At 39.9% G+C, this 22387-nt stretch overlaps 1 protein-coding gene across 1 annotated transcript; it reads left to right on the top strand.

Annotated features, from left to right (window-relative positions):
* The first annotated feature begins 583 nt into the window (after positions 1-583).
* trip11 (thyroid hormone receptor interactor 11) lies at positions 584-22137 on the top strand. Its single transcript, XM_058614598.1, has 21 exons — positions 584-1209; positions 3896-3972; positions 4663-4773; positions 5349-5645; positions 6104-6172; positions 6579-6744; positions 7000-7323; positions 7526-7566; positions 7670-7774; positions 8120-8323; positions 8672-11701; positions 11962-12102; positions 12333-12526; positions 13197-13360; positions 13567-13670; positions 13781-13880; positions 15105-15186; positions 15757-15871; positions 18214-18336; positions 19284-19422; positions 19991-22137. Exons 1-21 carry the CDS (start codon positions 1071-1073, stop codon positions 20197-20199), a joined length of 5934 nt encoding a protein of 1977 aa, XP_058470581.1. The 5' UTR covers positions 584-1070; the 3' UTR covers positions 20200-22137.
* Positions 22138-22387: the final 250 nt, after the last annotated feature.

Raw genomic sequence — 22387 nt, 5'->3', positions numbered from 1 at the left:
TGAGAAAAATGATACCTGGTATTACAACGTGTGTATATATACATATATATATATATATATATATATATATATGATATTTGGAGTCCTGGTTTATAGGTTATTATGCTATTATTTTACTGGTCTGGCCTCAACTGGAGATGGATGCAATTGCACTGTATGTGGCCTAGGGCTGAACAATTAATCAGAATTTTATAAAAATCGCAATACAGCCTACTGCAACTTTCAAATCATAGGAGGCACAATATTTCTTAAAACCAAAATGTGTGTCAAATGACCATATTAGATTAAATATAGTCATATTCTATAGGCTGAAGAAAACTAATTTGTTTCTCACAGATCTGACACAAATATCACACCGTAATCAATTCAAATATGATATCGCAATTCACATTGCAATCGCAATTTCAGACAAATGATCGCAATTAGGTATTCAAAATCATTCAGCCCTAATGTGGCCCCTGACCTTAGGTCTATACATACTGATTCTGACGCTCCGCTGAGGCCCTTGAACGCAGCACGGTTTTGTTGGTCCTCCAGATGGCATCCCACAATGCACCTCTTCCGTGCTCCATGTCCACGTCAAACCTGACAGCAGCGAGCCGAGCTGATAATGGCTGCAGTTGAGGTGGCAGTTTGTTGTCGCTCCGCTCTTTGACTCGCCTTAAAACAATAAAAACCGGTGACCACATTCACCGCAGATGATTCGGGCGTGAATTTAGACGCTCTCGTCGAATAAAATCATCTCTTTGACGGAGACAAAATGTCGCTGAAGTCGCTCGCCTCGACACATTCCTCCAGGTGAAAGCGCTCGGCTGTTGTTAGCCGCCGGCTCGCTGCTAAATGAGCGTCTTTCAGCCTGAAGAGCGACTTTGTTCCGGAAGATTCGTGGTGGATTTAAGAGAAAGCAGCGTCTCTGTGGTTTAGAGTTCACAGCTGAGCTCAATGAGCAAGCGAACTCTATCACTGTGTGAGACAAAGCTAGGCTGACTTCGGCTAACTCTTCGGCCCTGCTCTGTTGTTGTTTGTTGTTTATTAGTTAGTTAGTTTGTTTTTAACCCTACTCCCTGAAGATGTCATCGTGGCTGGGTGGCCTGGGCTCCGGCCTGGGTCAGTCTTTGGGGCAGGTCGGTGGGAGCCTATCGTCTTTCACGGGACAGATATCAACCTTTACCAAAGACATGTTACTGGAGGGAGTGGAAGAAGTCGGAGGTAAGTCTGACTGTCTGATTTTATCTCTCTGTGGTGATCACATTATTATACAACACACCAGGATCAAGTTTTTACCTTAATTACACACCTGTAAATATAGTCTTTGTTTGGTTGAGGGTGTCATGTTTCTGTTCTCAATATAACACTTAAAATTGTCACTTGTTTGTCAAATGAGCTTAAAAGGCATATGTTTTGTTTTTAAAAGGAAATAAATACACAGCAGCCACAATAAAAAGCAAACCAAAAATATATATAATAAATGCATCACAGAGGCTGGGGGAGCTGACATTGTTTTGTCCACAAACCAAAGGTATTCTGTTTGAATTATCTCTTTGTTATATGGAGCAAAGAAACCAGAAAATATTCACATTTAAGAAACTGAAAAATCAGAAAACACTCAAACTGATAAGTCGATCAAAATAGTTGTAATCGATTAACTGAGTAATTATTTTAGCCCTAATTATGATCACGTCAAACTCAAGACAGTCCAAAACTAATTTGTCTGTAAAAGCTCACTCGTCACAATTCAGTTTAAACATTGCAGAACAAATATCAACAGTACAGAATAGCCTAACACAGTGCGAGAGAACAAAATCAATATCATCACTGAAGCTGTCACTGTATGTCTTACTGGAAGACAGTTTTGATGAGGAATTTGCATTTATTAAAAAATGACATGTATATGCTTCCACTGATGTATTCTACTATCCAGGAGCAAGGATAAAATAATCTGCCTGACTCACTACAACGATATCAACATGTAGAGAAGAGAGTGTAGGAAACAATCCCAATACAGCAGTCGCAATTTCAAATGCCAAAAAGAATTCAAAATACATAGAAAGGTCAATAGAAAGAGATATAAAAAGAAAACAGTTCACACAATGAGCAAGCGAAGAGAAAAGAGGGAAAAAAAAAATCCCAATAAAAGAAGACATCCTAAACTCAAAGATGTGCACCACCTGCCTCATCTGGTTCTTTGTTATAAAGTTGAAAATGGGAGAGAAGCCATAGATTAGATTTGTGCTCATCAGAAGGTCATCGTAGCTTTGTGCTTGAATAGGCTAAAATTCCTGGGTGACATGCTATAAGCCACATTAACTGACAACAGATATGGTTATGTACAATTTCTTAATTATAAGTTGAACTATTGGTAGAACTTATGCTTCCATGTCTCCCAAGTCTTTCTCAACTGTTGAGAATGACTCTGGATCACAGGATAGAAACCTTGTCCTGGGTCATTGATGATGTCCTGACAATGACAAGGAAGCTTTTGTTTACCTGTATTACAGTTTGTGCTTCTGTTTATGTTTGTTGTTAATCCTCTCACAGTCTGTGGTTTGTTTTATTGAAACATATTCATCTTTTGCAACATTTACCTTTGGAGCAGCAGCTGAAGATTAAGTTAAAATTATTTAAGTTGGGTGTGAATTTCTATAAGCAAACATTCTCATTTTTTTATTCAGAAGATAATCACTTGATTGTTACACAGATGCATTGATTTCCATTTTGTAACATAGAGTTGCTCATGATCAGACTGAATTCTTTTAATGCTGTTTAATTTTGGAAATGAATACATTCTTTACCACTGGATATTTAGTTTTTAAATATTTTTCAAGCTTCAATGATCATAGAGCCTATGAAAATCCAATTAAACTCCAAATCAGTCAGTAGCAAACAGACCGTAAGTGATAAAGTGCAGGAAAAGAGAACTTTGGTCATACATCTCCAACTCACAGCTCCTGTAGAACAAAATACCCTTACATCCTAACACTGTAGAGAGGAAACACTGGATAATCTATAAATAAGCTGTTTGCGTAGGTGTGTGTATTTGTTATCTCTTCTTTAGGACCTTTTCTTGCATAAACACACACCCTGGTGAGGCAGAACCTCATTTCAGAGGAACTGGTTATGTTAAGGGCACACAGTTAAGGTTAGGGATAACACTTTCCAAATGAATGGAAGTCACTGCATTGTCCTTTGAAGAATAACTGCTCAAACCTGTGTGTGTGTGCACACACAATTCTATAGTATATTTCTCAGCATTTTACTGAAACACTTCTTTTGTTTCCCTGGTTCCCTGGTGTATAATGATTGCTATTGTAGAGAAGAGATCAAACCATCTATCTCACTAATTAAACTACCATTGTATAACTTGATGGTTGACTTCTTTGTTTGTTTTTGTTGTCCGTGTTTCTGTCTTGTGCACAGCGAAATGGAAAAACCAAAGTCAGATTCCTCGTCTGTGCACTCCTACTTGGCCAGTAAAGCTGATTCTGATTCTGTCAATGGATTCATCTCGCAGGCGGGAGTTTAGTTTCAGTTGTAATGAATGTTATGTGTTGGCTTAGCTGCTGTTAACTCGCATAACTCTCCAGAAATGTCGGCCTGCTCTGTCATGCGTGTTTGTTTTCGAGCAGAAGTACACAGATCTGTGCTTGTGTGTTAGAGAGTGTGACTAATTTGCTTACATTTTTGTGTGGATAGGGCCTAAAACATTGATGGGGGAAAATGTCAACAGTTATCTGCTGAACATGCACTGTGCAAGTCTCATACCTAGTGTTGAATTTATTGTGTTAATTGATATATATCAGCTGTTCCTTTTTATTTATCCTTTAATGAAATTTCTTTTTTCGTAATATTTGTCAAGTGAATGTTTTATTTTATTTATTCTATTGTCCACCTACAGATGCTACCACAGAACTGAACGTGTCCAATTCCAGGTTGGCTCAAGTGGAGGCTTCATTTTCCACTCAGAAATCTGAGGTCAGGTTATTTTTTTCGTTTACTCGAGGGGGGTAATTATAGGCAGACCTTTCACACACTTTCACTTGTACAGGTGTGACTAGTAACATTAATAAGGGCTTTCACCTAGAAAGCCATGACAGTAGGATAGTAATGAACAGCGCCACGACTCAGAGAAAGGCCTCTAATTGTGACGCATGGTAACAGAGTCATCGGAAAAATTTGTTACTGACTGGGAAAAACTGAAAATACCAGCATTTTTGACATCCTACACAACCATGAATGAAAAATGTGAGCATTTCTTGATAATCAGTTGATTTAAATGTTTGATTAATTGTGTACATTTATATTACACACGCACAATTCTGATGTTTTTAGTATGACATGGTCCTTAAATTATTTATATGCTCTTGGCTGTGTTGTAAATATAGGTGACTATTTTAAAGTTTTAAACACTTGGATACGACAAGATTTGTTTGGAGCTTTACCACAGTCTGTCTTCAGAGCACATCAACCCACAGAAATCAGAGCAGCGACTTAATAACCGAGTGTAAACCCCAACCTCAAGATTGTATGCTCCATATCTTTCCTAGTTCCTGTGTGACTTGGTGGTGGTAGTAATGGTAGGGTCGGTGTGTGTACTGTAAAAATGCTGACCTTTTGCTTGCTTCTGTGTCATTTACTTCCTCTGTTCTCTCTTTTTTTTTGCAGTATGACAGATTAGGAAAGCTGCACACAGAGCTGGAGGAGAAGCTGGAGGCAGCAGAGCTTCAGATTAAACAACAATCTTCAGAATACAGAACTCTTCTTCACCAGAAAGATGTACGCACTTTTGTCTTTATAATTATTTGTATAAATCAGGAGTCTCAAACTCTGAGCGTCGAGTCAGTTCAGGAAGGGGCCAATAATGTCAAGACAAAATTCTAAGCAAATGTTCAGTGGGTTGGGTGTGATCTTAAAATGATATCACGATATATCATAATGATATTGCCATAATCATATTGGTGACCATATTTTACAGAATTTCAAAAAAACGATATATATATTGCACAATAATTTTTTTTTATTCATGATGCAAAATGAGTGGAAATAACTCATCATATCTTGATATTAAGTGGTGGGCCGAAGTAAATCGTTGTGGGAGCCGGCCATGAGTTTGACATCTAATCAGTGTATGAGATGTTTGGAAGCAGATTTGGTAACAATAACAATTATTTTGTTTTAGTGTACAATCCACATTTCGAGGATTCTTCAGGAAACATTCACAAACATCAAATAAAAATGATGCAGTGCTGATTTTTGTCCAGTTTTACTTTTGCATACATAATAATCTTCACTACTTACTAAGAAATCACAAAAATTAGACGCTCACCACATTCAATCATGTCTGTCCACAGGTGGAGATCAGTCACCTGAAAGCTCGGCAGAGTGGACTCCAGGAACAAGTCCAGAACCTGCACCAGGCTGCTCAGTCCACCTCCATCGGCCCCGCAGTGCTGTCCGTCACCACCGCTGCCACCTCCACTACCTCGTCTTCATCTTACTTAACACAGCCCTCTGGCTCCCACCAGGGTTTCCACGGCGACGAAATGGACCTCAGCGAAGTCATCTGGTCGCAGCAGGAGATCAATCGCCTGTCGACAGAGGTCATGCGCCTGGAGGCGGAGGTGGCTCACTGGAGGCAAATGTCTCAGGTAAAAAATGATAACCATATCCACCCAGGAGGTTATGTATCTGCCTGCATTTGTTTCTGTCTGACTGTGTATCTTAAAGCAGCCGTGAAAGACAGGTTTTCTGGGGATGTACAATTTGTTTTTTTTACTTTCATTTGGATTTGTTGTAGCTGAAGATCTGATGTACAGTAAAGCTGGCTCATGTTATTCAATCCTGTAACCAATATATCAATCTTTGTGATGCCCTTAGAAAAATACAATGACCCTCATGTGTAGGATAAAGCAGTAGAAGATCAGGATTTTTATTATAAAATACAAATAAAATAAAAACATGCAGATGCTTTCGATTTTAGTTATTTTGTGCGTTGTTCACACAGTACACAGGTTGTACCACTAACCTCACTGTGAACAGTTTTCATCAGTTTTCTTCATAGATATCACTGGTGTGTCATATCTCTGTACCTATATTTCTATTACAGGCATCAACAGCAACAGGAGCTGGTAATGGCGACCAGGGGGAGATTCTCAAACTTCAGAGGACAATTAAGGTAAACGTAAAGTCAATTTTAAAATGTTTCATTAGAATGTGAATTTCCCTAGAAAATGTAGCTTGGAATGTTGAGTTGAGCGTCGTCTGTATAGTTTATTTCTTTGATGTGTGCGTTACCTTCTCTGCCTTTGATCTGCCCTCTTTTTCTTTTTTCCCATGAGAAAAAAAGCTGCAGAAAGAAAATATATTTCAAAAAGTACAAATATCAGAAATGTTCTGAACCAGCTAAATGTTTTGATTTCTGAGTTCTTGAAATCGGCTGATGAGGAGACACCGACAACAGAGTAGAAGAAAACTGTAAAACAATCGTTGGAAATGCTTGCTCTGTATTTTCAACCAATGAGCACAACATGCAGTAGTGATCCTGAGGGTCTAACCATGATGTCATTGCTTCTTGGGGACAGGGGCTGCGAGAGGATATGAGTCGAGAGGTGGATGAGCACCAGCATGAACTGGCAGCATTGCAGGATGTCCAGAGGCAGAAAATGGCCGATGTCACTCGACGGCACAGGGAGGAGCTGGCAGAGTACGAGGAGAGAATAGAGGAGCTGGAGGAGCAGATTCATAGTGGTTAGCCTCACTTTGACATTTGTTAACTAAAATGAAACATTGTGCAGAGATAAGATTTTACTAAATTAAATTAAGCTTTGGTACCATAATGTTAAATGTGTTTTATTCCTACAAAGTTGTTGTAACAAGGTATCACAACCAGACACTCCTTTTTTTTTTTTAACATGCCTTTTGAATGTAACTTGATCATTGTAGGTGTACTCAACAACACATACAAATACAAATACACTGTCTTATCCACATCCTTCTTGTCAGGTGGTCAAACCAGTTCCTCTTCAGACGCCTCCAAGCTGCCTGAGCTTCAGAAATCCATAAGGTCCCTGCAGGAGGCAGCAGAGCAGCGGGACAAGCAGCTGGCCGAGCTATCTGCCAGTCTGGAGGAGGCACAGAAGAAACAGGCATCACTGCAGCTGGAGAAAGATGAAGCCCAGGAAGAAAATGCCGGGCTGCTACAGAATTATATGCGGCTGCAGGCATCTGTTGACGAACTCCAGACCCGAGTACAAGAGCAGGAGGGCAAGGCTCTGCAGAAAGCCCAGCTAGAACATGAAATCCAAGTGTTGAAACAGAACCTTACAGGTATTCTATTATGATAATAATATTTTACTAAGAAGTCACAATTCTTTTTCCTGAATACTTTATTCTGATTCCTTTTCTAATACAATACTACTAATCAGTGTTGTATAAGCACAGGATATTTTAATGGACGTTTTACTTCAAATATATTTAATGTTTTCTTTCATAAAGTACCGTCTTATTAACTAAAATCTATACTTTACAGTTGCAGAAGAAGAAATAGAAAGATTGAAAAACCGGTCCGATGTAAGTCATATTTTATGTAGTTAACCGCACAAAATATTATACTGCATGAGTGGAACTTTTGTCAATATAATTATGCCTTCTATAACTTGAATTTTAATTTCAGGCTGAACCAAAGGAATCGGAAGAAGTTGAACATGCAGACATTTTAGAACTGAACACAATCATTGGGATGTTGAGGCAAGAGAAGGAAAACCTAGAACAAGAAAAGGTTTGTTGATCTGTATGTTTTACCAATGTCTGTCTGAAAATATCTGTAACTGAATACACAGAACGTTTATACTGTCAAGTACTGTTTTCAGCACCTTCATGGAATGTGATCATATTTTGTCATATATTTGTTTTAATGTCTGTTGTCGTTTAATAATATTGTTTTATTTTTTATTTTCTAATGTCCACTGAAGTTTGGTTTAACGTAAAGCTTTTCATTTCAGCCATTAGTTTAGTTGCATTTGATGTCACCTAACGTGTTGATGTCAAGAAAAATGAAAAATCTAAATAACTCATTTCTGTTAGATTCTATCAGATCTTAAGGTTTTTAAATGCATTTTAACAGATCAGTCTACAAGAAAGACTGGATGTAGCGGAGGAGCAAAATGTTACCAGTGATGGAGCAGGTTCTGGAGATTCTGAATTGTTGGAGGATCTGAGGGTTGAGCTTGAGAGGAGAGAAAAGGCTCTGAGATCCACTGAGGAGGAACGGGACACTCTGATGTCTGAGCTGGAAGAACTGGATCATCAAAACCAGGAGGCAACGCAGGTCTGACTGATCAACTCATTTGTTTTTATGCCACAGCTATTGTAATAGTTTTTCAGGTTTAAACATGCAGATCTAAGGACTGTAGACATCGCAGATAAATGCAATATTTACAGTGAGGGATAATAGAAAATCAGATTTTGATAGTTTTGACACTGTCACTATGGCATCACTTCATAGTTCTTCATCACTACATCAACACACAAGATGAAAATGATCAAAACTTTCAGGTCAAGGCAAAACATTACATTTTGAACAAGAAATTAACAAACTTGTATCAGTAATTACATATAGAATTAGAAACCCTTCAATTCACACTTTATTGATTTAAGGATTTGTTTTTATTTCTAGCACATGATCACAGTGAAGGAGCAGCTCTCTGCACAGCTGAAGGAGGCAGAGACAGAGCTGACAAGACTCACTGCAGAACTCAACTCAGCCAAAGACCAGAAAAGGACGCTGGAGCAAGAAGTGGAGACCCAAAAGGAGTTAACAAGCCAGAGTGCTTACACCCTGAACGAACTGCATATGAGTAAACAGGACTTGGAACGTAACGTGAAGGAGCTAAAAGACAAACTGGGGCATGCACAGGAGCAGAGCAGAGAGGCACGGAGAGAAATGGCAGAGCTGAAGAAAAGTTTGCAGGAGAGAGAGAAGCTGTTGTCTGCTACTCAGACTCAACTGGACCAGGCAGGCGAAAGTGGAACCCCATCTCTGGGAATTAAAGAAGAGTTGGAGACAAAAGAGAAGGAGTTGTCCGATCTCAGGAGAGAACTGGAAGAGATTAGGGGCTCTCAGGAGAAGGTGATGTCTGCAGACTATGAGTTGAAGATGGAGAAGAGGAAGTTGATGGCAGAGAGCGAGCAGGCTCTGGGTAAAGTGGAGCAACTAACCAAGCAGATGAAGGAAAGCCAGGCAGCTGCGAACAGGACAGGACAAGAGAAGGACATTTGCATTGAAGCTTTGAAGCTGGAGAAAACTCAGCTGGATGGTGAGTTGAGGCAGACTGAGAAGATGTTGGCTGAACAGGCAAAACAGTTCCAGCAAACCGTAGAGGAGTTGACCCGAGCTCGCTCCATGGACGCTTCAGCTTTACAGACAGAACATGAACGTGCCATCAAGCTCAACCAGGTGAAAGACCTGGAGATAGCCCAGCTGAGGAGAGACATGGAGCAGTTGGCGTCTGATCACAGGGACACCAATGAGATGCTTTCAATCACAGTCGCAGGGCAGAAGCAGCTGACAGATCTGCTGCAAGAGAAGGACATCTTTATGGACACTTTGAAACAAAATGCTGCAGATATACAGACTGAGATGGAGAAGAGCATCTCAGTCACAACCAAAGAAGCTGAAGCTCTCAGACGAGCACTAGAGGAGAAGGATAAGCTGCTAGGAGGAATGAAGGAGGAGAACAGCCATTTGAAAGAAGAGATTGATCGCATTCGAGATCAGCAGAGCAGACCTCAACCTATGGCTGAGCCCAGGATGCTGGACATCATCACAGAGCTTGAGACAGAGATCACCCAGCTCAAGTCCTCCAGGAATGGCCTGGAAGAGGAGGTCCAGACCCTAAGGAGGACCACTGAGGAGCAGCAGGCCTCTCTGCTTCTGTCGCAGGAGACTCTGCAGGCTCAACAGAGTGAACTCGAGGAAGCCCACGCTCGCCTTCAGCAGACCACTCTTAACTATGATAGACTTATACTTGCCAGAGATGAAGACATAACTCACCTGCAGCAGACAGTTGATCGGCTTAGTGCTGACTGTCCATCTGTACAAGGAGAAGTCATCCTGCAGGAGGATAAGACCCATTCTCTAAATCAGGAGTACGGCAATGAAAAGCATGATTTATCAAAGGTGGAGATAGAAAAATTGGTGAGAGGCATGAAGGAGAAAGAAACTGAAATCAGCCAGTTGAATGAGAAGAACCTCTCCTTGACCAAACAGCTTGATCAGTTGGTGGTGTCACGGGATGAAGTGGGTAAACTCTCCCAGATGATCATGCAGAAGGATCTTGAGATCCAGGCGCTTCATGCCCGAATCTCCATGGTTGGAGGTGGTGGACACAGCCAGGATATCATGTTCCTACAACAGCAGCTGCAGGCTTATGCTGTGGAGAGGGAGCAAGTGCTCGCTGTGCTCAATGAGAAGACCAGAGAGAATAGCCAGCTTCGCTCAGACTATCACCGCCTCATGGACATCATGGCGGGGAAGGAAGCAGCACTGCTGAAGCTCCAGCAGGAGAATCAGCGGCTCGCCAATATGAGTGACCCCTCAGGAAGCCAGGAGATGTTCAAGGAAACTATCCAGAACCTGTCCCGCATCATCAGGGAGAAGGACATCGAGATTGACGCGTTGACTCAGAAGTGCCAAACCCTGGTGACTGTCTTGCAGACCTCAGGAGGAGATTCTTGTCCAGGCTCAAGTGGTGTCAGTAGTAACCAGTTTGAGGAGCTGCTACAAGAGAGGGACACGCTAAAACAGCAGGTGAAGAAGATGGAAGAGTGGAAGCAGCAGGTGATTACAACAATCAAGAACATGCAACACGAGTCAGCCCAGCTGCAGGAGGAGCTGATCAAACTGCAGGGTCAGGTAAACGCTGACAGTGACTGTAGCTCCAAGCTGTCAGTGGACTATGCTCGAATGATCCAGAGCTATGAGCAGAAAGAGAGGAGGCTGGGAAGTCTGGGTCAGGAACTCGCACAGGTCCAGCAGACCATCACACAGCTCAGCTCCACCAAAGATGTCCTGCTGGGTAAACTGGACAGTGTTGCACACAGTCCCGAAGTTGTTGTCACTCAGTCTAGTGAACATTCTCTCACAGCTGATCCTCCCAGCCTGCAGACAGCTACGCTTGTTAACACCAATCAACTACAGGAAGAACTTGTACGATTGCGAGGACAGTTAGCTGAGAAAGAAAACATGATCAGGACTCTTCAGGAGAACAACCACAGGCTCTCCAACTCAGCCTCTGCCTCTGAGAATGAGCAGAGAAGTCAGACTGAGGAGATCCGGCAGATCCGAGAGAGGCTGGATGTTCAGCAGAGGTCAGTGAGGGAGAAAGACCTGCTCATCAAAACCAAAGGAGACCAACTAATTCAGGTCAGCGAGACGCTTCGCAACCGAGAGAATGACAACGAGGTGTTGAAACAGGCCGTCACCAACCTGAAAGAGCGCGCTCTCATTCTGGAAATGGATGTGAAGAAGCTCAAAGAGGAGAACGAGCTTGTAGCTGCACGCTCACGAGAAAAGGAGTCCGAGTTTAGAGCACTGCAGGAAACCAACATGCAGGTTTCCCTCCTGCTCAGGGAGAAGGAGTTTGAACTGACTGCAATGAGTGAGAAGTATGCGACCGTGGAGAGGATGCTCAAGGACAAAGAGCAGGTAAGACGTCAACGTCTTTCTTCTGTTTTCCCTGCTATTATTTAGTTAAACTGCAGGAAAAATGTTTGATACTATCAGTTGGTTACATGCATTTGTGATGGATCATTTAATGTCCTGTATAGCTCATTGCAATATAACACTGTTATGGTTAGTGGCTTGATTATAACTTATGTCTCCTGATGGAAAAATGCATGCAATGTACTGATTAATAAACTGATTTATTTATTGTTCTCTGTTCTTTCTCTGATGATGTGACTCAGGGTAAATCGGGTGAACTGAATCAGCTCTTGAATGAACTCAAGTCCATGCAACAGAAAGCTGTGGCATTTCAGCAGGAGAGGGATCAGATGATGATGGCACTCAAGCAGAAACAAATGGAGACCAGTGCCATTCAGAGTGAGGTAAGAAGACATCACCATACTTTTTTATAACTGTGTAGGATTTGTATCTCTTTGAGCTCAGTGTTAGGCTTTTATGTTCAAGACACATTCAGAATAAGTTTCTACATCAGTCTGCTGTTTAAATATACATTTTTATAAACCCCAAAAGTAAATATACCTCAAATTCAAACACAGATACATTGTATACAGTATATTGTGGACACGTGACTGTGTTTCTGTTTCCTTCATAGCTTCAGCACACGCGCGACAAAGAGCAGCGTCTCAACTTGGAGCTGGAAAGGTTGCGTAATCACCTGTTGGAGATCGAGGACTCGTACACGAGGGAAGCTGTAGCTGCTGAATACAGGGAGTCTGAGCTAAGAAGGCGTGTGTCAATGCTGGAAGAGAAACTGGCTACTTCCTCAAATGCTGTGGAGAATGCCAGGTTGGCAAAAACTAATATGTGTGACACACATATGCAACAGTTTAATAATAAAAAATAACTAATTTAGATGAACTAACATTAACCTTTTGTGACAGAGATATACCAGCAGAGAAAATAAGTACCGTAAATAATTTAGAAACGATTTAAAGTAGCCTGACTGCTAAGTTATTGGACTTCTTTTATCACTATTGAGTGTTCGACCTGTGTCTTTGTTCTGTCTGTTTGCATCCTTTTCCTTTCCTTTTTCTACTAGTTAGTAGATGTTAGTTAGTACTAGTTAGTTAGTTTACTGCGTAAAGGGGCCCCTCAAGGCTCTGTCTTGGGGCCTCTGTTATTATTTGGTATTTTGAATGAAGTGCAGCAGTGTTACAGATGTATCGGTTATATTGCAAATCTCAAATTTCTTCAGCAATTAAATAAATGTAAAGAAGCAGTCCAATGTGGTTATGACGACCTGCAGAGTATTTAATTTAATAATCTGCCCTTACTTTTTACGTTTTAAATGGTCTCTATCTTAGTTTTGTTTGTGGCCCCTGAACGTTTTACAGTTACGTCTTGCTTCAATTTCTAGCCACCATGAGAACTGTCTTGTACCAATTTGGTGGAGAACAACTTTTTATTTATCTTGTGTTTACTGCTGTGTTTTCACTTGTCTTCCTGCTGTCAACAGCCAACAGGCCACCATGCAGGTGGAGTCTCTGCAGGAGCAGCTAAATGTCGTGGTGAAGCACAGAGACGATGCACTCACAAAACTCCGAACCTCCCAGGAGCAGGTCAATCAGTATGCAGTGTCGCTCTCCAACCTACAGATGGTGCTAGAACAATTCCAACAAGGTGAGTGAGCAGTCTACAACTTTATTATTCACAGCATGCTCAGTGCACACTTAGATATTACAGCACTCAAACTTTACCTTGTATTGTAGACATTTTTGACCATCATGCTTGTAGAAATGAGAGAATCCAGTGGCTTTTAAATGCAGTTTGTTGTTATTTAGAAAGGAAGTTTTATATTAACAGTTCTATTCTCTGGTCACATTCAGAGGAGAAAGCCATGTACTCAGCAGAACTGGAAAAACTGAAGAGGGAGAAGGAGGAGTGGAGGAAAAAAGCTCAGAGGCTTGAAGACCAAGCGTCTGCCCTTCAGGTAAACCAATCAGTAACTGATCAGAGAATCCATTCACTTTATTTATAGACAATATTTACTGTCAACAGTGAAGCCTTAAAGTACATATTTTTTGATGATTTATATTTCAGTTGAACCTCGACGAGGCCAACGCTGCTCTAGATTCAGCATCTCGTCTCACCGATCAGCTCGATCTGAAGGAGGAGCAAATGGAAGAGCTGAAGAAACAAGGTGAGCCAACGTCTACACAAGATTTAAGTCCTTTTTCTGTTTTCCTAATAAAATTCAGTCCTAGAGTTTTACAGCAAAATAAAGGTGTTCTCACAAGGTTGTAAAAAAACAAATGTCTGTCAAGATGTTTTATGTCCTTTTGGTTTTAACATCATAACCTCACTCTACATCATTTATTTCAGGTGCACCCACTGTCCTTCAGCAGCTTTTTTAACATTTTCTCTTTTTCCTAGGGTCATATTTTTCTATTTTATCATTTTTTATCAATAGCAGACAAAATAAGTGAAACTACATTAAAAACCAGGGTGTCGCACTAACATTTCCCTCTTATCACCCTCAGATATGACCATTACCTCACAGCACATTCTCAGACATTTGTTTAAAGCTGCTGCTTTGCTTTATCACCTATGGGAAATTTACATTGGGTCTATTAATAGTTGGTTTTCTATGAAAACAAAATTCACTAAAATAAGTAACTGGTATATCTCATGAATGAAGCATTTATAGCTATAGTGCTGGCAATTCTGAATATATTTCCATTATCCACAGACTTTTCTAAGCATTTGGAAATGAAAAGAGATTACATTTCTCAGTCATTTTGAAATAAAATTAAAACGTTTTTTGATAATTTTGCTCATTTCCACACATTGTGCTTAGGCAAACTCCTCCTACACAGTTAATTAGATTGACTTAAATGTTCACTTGGTGTCTTATCATCTGTAGACATTCCTAATGAAGTCATGAAAATGTGTTGCACAATCAGAGCAGCATCTTTCTGTCAGTGTCACTCTAAACCCCGACATTCTTTAAGTGGTGCGAGGACCTGTTTTTGTGCTGCTTGCAGTCCTAGATTTTAATACAGATTTTTAAAATTATGATTGTTTTTGTAACACTGAAGTAAATTGAAGGAACACATTATTCTGCTTGGGAACTAACATCAAACATGTGGACAGTAAAAATAATACCTCGCTTGCATGACATTACTTCAAGAGAAATCAGTTTCTCATGTCTCCCTTTCTCCGAATTGTATTAATTGCATAACCTCTGTTTTTATTTATTCAACATGGACCAAAATGATTCAGTTGTACTCTTATATACTCATGTACTTTCTATTCCATTTTAATAAATAACACTTTATCCAGATGGTCTGAAGTCTTTTTGGAATTTGGAGAAACACCTTGAGAACAACCTTCAGTCTTAATCAAATGTGTTGGTGTGTTGCAGTGGATGTGAGACAGGAGATGTTGGACGAGGCGCAGAAGAAAGTGATGAATCTTCTGAACAGCACTGAGGGGAAGATTGATAAGTAAGTTCAGCCCTGTCACTGTTTGGAGTATCAGACATTCCTTCATTAAGTTAGAAGAGGTTATGATTAAATACTAATGTGATTTTTGTCTCTGCTGTAATCATCAAAGTTTAAAGGTATTTATCTCTTCATTTGTTTATTTTTCAATTGAAAGTTGTGATTTATATGTGGAGTAAAAGTAAATTTATCTTAGGGTTTTGATAAAACCCTGAAAATCCTGAAAAATGCTTTACCAGGTTAATTTATTGTCACAAAGCTGAATCCAAAGCTGTGTTTCTTGGCTCATAAAATCTTGACATTTTGTAGAAATATGGTTTTTCCCTGGACAGCAACAAAAAAAAACATGTGTATTCTTGCGTCATCATTAAGAAGGCGCTCAGTGATGAAACTGCTCCAAATAAATCACATGTGCCTCAGTTTCCCAAAGCGTAAACCAGTATTCAAATTAAATACTTTTATTTTTTGGTTTATTTTTAAGTTTTTGCAGCTGAAATGAAAAACAAGACCGAGGCTACATTCGCTGAAACCTGGAATTACGTCACACTCATGTTATTCATGGTCTGTTTCCAGAGTCCTGATGCGTAACCTGTTCTTGGGATACTTCCACACGCCTAAAGCCAAGCGCGCTGACGTGCTGAGGCTCATGGGAAGTGTTCTGGGTCTGAGCCGAGAAGACGTTGATAAGGTGAGAGATTTCTTGACTCGTATTCCAAGTATTTACTTCAGAAATCACATTGCTATGTGGGAGTTGGTATAAATATTAAAAAATAATAATTAACTGCAGTATGACATTTTTAAACAGTCACTGAGCAACGTCTGTGGCTCTGTTCCATATTCTCTATGTTCCAGACCAATGAACACAAAAATACAACTGCTGCCTTGTGTCGTAACATTTAAATCCTGGCTAATGTTGTCTGTGGGGGGAAAAGCTGTTTGTTTGTTTATGTTTTCTACTTGATCTGTTTTTGGTTGCATAGCTCTTAAAGTTTGGCCACACACAAATACATAAAATGTGTAAAGATTCATCATTTCATCTTCGTTAAGACATTTAATACTATCTTTTATATCTCAGGTTTTTGTGCTTTTATTTTTCATCTCAATTCTTTTACTTGAACAAGGGTCTTTCTGCATGGAGTTTGTATGTTCTCCCCATCTGGGTTCTCCAGTTTCCTCCCACAGTCGAAAAACATGCAGATTTGGGGATTAGGCAAATTAAAAATAGACACTCTAAATGACCATAGATGTGAATGTTAGAGTGGATGGTTGGTTGTATCTATTTGTCCCTGTGATGGACTGGCGACCTGTCCAGGGTGTACCCCGCCTATTGCCCTATGTCGGCTGGGATTGGCACCAGCGCCCGTGTACCATCAGTGGTAAGCGAGCTTCCTCTGGTGGTAGTTGGAGGAAAATTAGAAATACTATTCTACTGTAATTACCAGGGTATTTGATCGGAGGGGAATTTTGACCGGAGTGTATAGAAAATGAAAACAAAAAACATAAAGAGTCACCTCATCTCTCGCTCCAGCTTATTCTAATTTCACTATACCAGTGCATGAAGTATATATGAGGACGAGGAGGATGATGAGAGAGAATATTATCTTATTGGTAATAAATATGCCTCCTGTGAAAAGCCTGTATCCGACTTTGCTCGACCTATTCACACCACTGCATTTTAACATTGGTGATATGGTGTTACTTCAAGAGCTCAATTTTTTTCTCAGTTGGTACTTGTTTTCCCTACCCTAGTATCCTATTTTTTTTACTTTACTTTGTAAAAAATTAATAATAAATAGAAAAAAAAAAAAATAATTATGGAAAAACCAAAAGAATCAGACTGACTGAAAACAGGGGAAAACAACCAGTCTGACTCTAGAAGCTAGAAACAGCAGAGGCTGTGAAGCTCAATAATTAATACATTATAAGTTGTTTGTGACAGCCTGTAAAAATAACTCGACTCTTTGCATTAATTCGTCAACGTCATAAATGCTGTCAGGTTTGAATCTGACTTCAGTCCAAGTCTCAGATTTACAGCTCTCGCAAAAACACAATAGTGATTATGAAATAATGGCATTCCTTTGGAAACCTAGTCCTGGTGGCAAAAAAGATTATCGTCATCAGGAAAAGTTCAAGTGAAAAAGTTTGTAATTCAGAATGAACTAATAGTTCAAACATTTTAAAGATGACCTGTTTATATCTGACACAGTCATCACCAATAGAGTGTGTTGTGTATGTATGCAGATCCCTGAAAACAGGAGGCAGATGATCTGCTGTGGTGACTTGATTCTATTATTCCCAGGGGTCTATCTGCCTGTGACACAACATTCCAGTGTCTAACATGTCCTTAAGAGACTATCAACTACAAAACTCATTGTTCGACACTAACTTTGAACTTCAGCAGCGCCTGAAAATCCTCTTAGAGAACGAAAAGTATTTCCTTACGCAGATCTCCTGGCTGGAGCCCTGTGGGACACCATCCAAGTAAATTACCCAACACTCTTAAAGGAAAACAGATACATTGCAAATGTGATTACAACTGCACATAAGACCAATTGTTATTGTGATGGAGGTCATTCCACTCTTTTTTTCCCCCCTCATCCTCTGTTGGTGCTATTTAAATTTTCCACTCTACTCACACTCTACTCACATTTGGTCTTCATGGAGCAGAACTTACCCCCTCACTGTAGTGCCTAAACATTCAGAATCTTTGCTCCATACATTAATCGCGTATCAAGCTGAATCTGTCAGCTGATGATTCGGGAGTAAGAATGACAGTGAATTATAAAGCCACACAAAGAAAACAGAGAGCTGGTCCATAACTTAATAACAAAATAACTTCCCAGAATGTGTCCTCAGGCATTAACAAACCAAAACCAATTAACCGAAAATAGCCTAAATGAAAAGTCCCGAATAGAACTGTTGCATCTTTTTGGTCAAGTAAGGATAAATTAGGAAATGTTATCTCAGCTTCCCCTGAAAGTTTCATAACCTCTGTCTTCACTTCCTTTGTCTCACCTTTTGTCTGTCCAGATGTTGGAGGAGGACGTACAGCGCGGTCTCTCTGGATGGATGTCAAACTTGCTGGGAGGCAGAGGGGCTCAAAGTGTCCCGAACACTCCAAACAGACCCACCAGTGGCCAAGGGCTCAACTCGGTAAGATACACAACATGAATGTTCTTCTGCTTCATAGACACAGTTTGTATTGTTGTATCTGCCAAGGAGTTCATGTTTTTGTTTATGAGCAGTAAACTCTCAAAGTAAAGGACGGATTTTGTTTACATTTTCTGGTGGGTGTAGGGTATGGCCCAATGAAGACTTTGGTGGTGACCCAGATTCTTACTCAGAATTTTAAAGCTGTAGTGGGTAACTTTTAAATGTAAACAAATTACCACTACATTCAAACCATTGTCAGTTGAGTCTTTACACTTTCACTATGGAGGAAAAAACAAGAAGCATATACAAAAAGTTTCAGTTTCTCACAAACGTAAATGCACAATATTTAAAATGTGTGCTCTGCAAATAGAACCTAAATCAAATCAAACCTTTCCTGAACAGCCGCCCGATTATGCACCGGTGCATGTGTCGATAACAGCTGCTGCTGTTTCTTTCAACTTGCAGCTCCACTGTTCTTGGATGCAGTCTGGTCAAGTAATGCAACATTAAAAGACGACAAAGGGCCATATTTGATAATGTGAAGATTTTTTTTAACAGTAACATTTACATACAAATGCACTGTTTTATAAAAATTTAATTTTCATTGTCACAATTATCATTTTTAAATGGAAATGTAGTGAGTTGAGTGCATATAGCAACCCGGGACTCTGGTCTGGTCTTTCAAAGTGCAATTCCTTACCAGTTGAGCTAATAGGGCTAGACACATGATCAAGGTCGATTTTTAAATCTATTATAAAAAATAATAATATTTTTATTTTTATTTATAAAACTGAAGCTGGGGGCTGCGGGCCGGACCTTGGACATGCCTGCTCTACAGTAATTAGCTCTAAAAACCTTTGTTTTCCAGTTGTGTTACCTCAAAAACTGAGTAGACTCACAGACCTTGTAAAAACTAAAATTTGACACCATCCTGTTCTTTGTTGCAGTCTTTCTCGGAGATGTTTGTAAAGTTCCTAGAGATGGAGTCAACACCCTCTCTGCCCGCACCGAGGCTTCCAGCCCATGAAATCAAGTCTTTGAGTGCCCCACCTCTGAGAAGAATCAGCGGTGCTGTTTCCAGCTCAGGTAAAAGAGTTTGTGATTATTTTTTTTTTCTTTTACCTGGATGAACTTGCTTAATATAGGTGGTTAACACCTATATTAAATAATTGTTTAAATAGGCACTGGTTATCACAAATGTCTTGTGGCACAGCTGTTTAAACAAAACAATTACACATTAGACAAGTGTCAGCCTCTCAAAACACCACACACAGAAACTCGCACACAGGTTTTTACACTTGTCTTCCTCTTCTGATTTAAAGAATGAGCTGGGATAAACTCTTTAGGTACTGAAATTTGATACCGAATGGCGACACATTTTTGTTATAATGTGACAGAGGAAGTTTGACAAAAGAATTGGAGTTTTGAAAGCACAGCCCTAGCTTTGTTGTCACCACCAATGATGATTGACGCTGACATTTTTCTCTGCAGTGCAATCATTTTACCCTGAACTGAATTCAGATTTTACACATTCCTGGTCGTAAAACCCAGCATTAAACTGTTTTTTTGACCGGCGGTAATGTTCATTCCCTTCAATCCCACACCACATAAAATCATATTGAAATCTAATCCTCTCTCCTTTCTGGATCTGCAGCCTCCCTAAAACGGGCTGGTGACTCTAACCCCTTCCTGGCCCCTCGCTCAGCAGCAGTGCCCCTGGTCAGTGGCTCCAGCTCCGGTGGCTCCGGCTCTAGTCACCTGCTGATGAAGCCCATCTCTGACGCCCTGCCCTCCTTCACTCCTGTGCCGGTCTCTGCCGAGGCCAGCGCTGGAGCCGTGCTCAAAGATTTGTTAAAGCAGTGATCAGACGACGACAGTTAGACGCCTTAAACTCATCTGAGAAAGAGTTTGACACTACACAGCCTGAGATATTTGGGCAGGTCTGCTCCAAAACTGCTGCTTTCTTTTACTTCATTTTATTTTTTCTGCTAAAATAAAATATGACTATTCATAAAAGTTTAATATTCCCTTTTTTGGGATTTTTTTTTTTTTTTTAAATCAGTTATAGTAGCAGTTACTGTTCTATGCAACACCGTCTCCTTTTACACATAAGTAAACATACATTCTACATTATTGCTAGGTGTTAATTAAGTCCATGGTGTTTACACACAAGAGGGGAAAGTTCAGATTGAACGCAATACTTAACATTAGAGTACAGTAAAAAATCTAGTTGTAGTATGACAATAATTTTGTTACAGAGAAGTAACATGGTAGTACCATTAATAGCAATACTCACCAAGTAATAGCTTGGTTATGATCTATGCAGGACTTAAGAAAGGGTGAATTTTAACTCGGTAATATTGTTGGTATTGATTTTGATTCCCAAACATTACACTGATCCTGACCTATTTCCCGATTTCTATAATATTGTCTCCATATTATCACACTATTATCATTGTTATTACCTACCGACAATTGCACCATAAAAATGATGTTATTACCATAATATTACCTCCTTATTTAGGGTTGTAAGGAGCAGAATATTCCTGGTAAATTTCCTAGAAACTTTCCATGGGAACTTTAGTTTGGGAAATCTGGAAATATTCCAAACTGGAAACTTTGAAACCATGGGACATTATGAGAATGAATTGGACATTTTGGATACTTAAAAGGAACTGCATTATATACAAATATAAACAAAAATGATACAATTTAAACAAAAAACATGATCATGAATTTTGTCAATGCTTAAAAACAAACACATGAATGCTGAGTAAAATATTCCACATTTCCTGTTTAATTTCCTGTTAATTTCCATGAAGAGTTTTTGCAACCTAGAAGAATTGTATTACCATACTATTACCCTGTATTTACTGTACTGCGATGTTAAGTGTTACCAAATTTACTTTGTTGATTCTCCGCTACATTTGTATTCCTTATTTTCTCATTCTTGACCTTGTGTGCTTCAGTACACGTGAATCCAGTCTAATCTGCACGTCTTTGCGGGAGGAACCCTCCGGTGTCCTCCAACATTCATCCCCTCTAATTATTTTATTTCCTCGCTTTTATTTCCTCAGCTCTTTTCAACAATGCAGCGCTGTGCGTTTCTGACCCAGAGCTTTTCCCCTGAAGCCTCTCTCCGTCAGAAGCCTTTGTGCAGATTCATGCGGTTCACTACATCTGTTCAAACCATAAAGACTAAATCTCGTCTCCTCCAGACAGTCAGACTGTGATATGCAACAAGCGTTGTAATTATGGCTGTGACTGCAGACTGTGGTTGATCAGAGGCTTGAGCCTGCTACTATCTTATATAGTAAAGTACTATTATATAGTTATATATATGTAAATGGGTGTTTTTTGATTTATTTTTTTCCCTATTTATAGGCACAAAGGGAGTTGTGGAAGTGAAGTGCCTGCATTTTTGCTAATCAGATTAGTTGTAAAATCAGGATTGTAAATGGTCGATATATATATTATATATTTGCAAAATGTAAAAAAATAAATGCACATTAAAAGAGCTGGTTATGGCTGTAAGGTGGGCTACATTTTTGTACAGACATCAGTCAGCTGCCGCAGCAAAAGGAATGTTACAGGGTTTTGTTTTTTTTCCTCCCCCAGATTGATATAATGTAAAAACTGTAAATCCTCACACTGTAAAAGATTTTTTTTGTAGATGCCAAAAAAACTGAAACTGATGTGTCCAAAAAAAAAGGAGTTGAACTTGGATGATCTTTGAGATTTAATTACCTCTGGCTTAATTGGATTTTCAGAATGAAATAAAAGTGTTGTCCTGACCCCGCACTGGTGTTGTCATTTGTTTTCTGTTCAGTCAAACCAGATGTGGCTACTACTGCGTGGATAGTTTGCGTTGGCCGCGCCAGATGTTCAGTGATTCAGATGTGTATGGAGTTAAAGAGGAGGAGGAGGAGGGAGGATGTTTGTATCTGTGGAAAAACAGACAGTCACTGTGTTTGCTTTCTGCCTTTTTGCCCCCAACAGTGCACTGAGGAGCAGCAGCAGTGACTGCGCCGCTGTGGGGCCACAGGCTGCA

This window comes from Solea solea, chromosome 18 (genome assembly GCF_958295425.1).
Source record: "Solea solea chromosome 18, fSolSol10.1, whole genome shotgun sequence".
NCBI classification, from domain to species: Eukaryota; Metazoa; Chordata; class Actinopteri; order Pleuronectiformes; family Soleidae; genus Solea; species Solea solea.
Note: the sequence above shows the minus strand (reverse complement) of the source record. Positions and strands in the feature narration are given on the sequence as shown.

Excerpts from the sequence above, each read along its gene's own strand:
- trip11 (XM_058614598.1), top strand. The coding sequence starts at position 1,071 with ATGTCATCGTGGCTGGGTGGCCTGGGCTCCGGCCTGGGTCAGTCTTTG. Across the intron at positions 1,210-3,895 it reads GGGAGTGGAAGAAGTCGGAG|ATGCTACCACAGAACTGAAC; the intron begins GTAAGTCTGACT and ends GTCCACCTACAG. Across the intron at positions 4,774-5,348 it reads CTCTTCTTCACCAGAAAGAT|GTGGAGATCAGTCACCTGAA; the intron begins GTACGCACTTTT and ends GTCTGTCCACAG.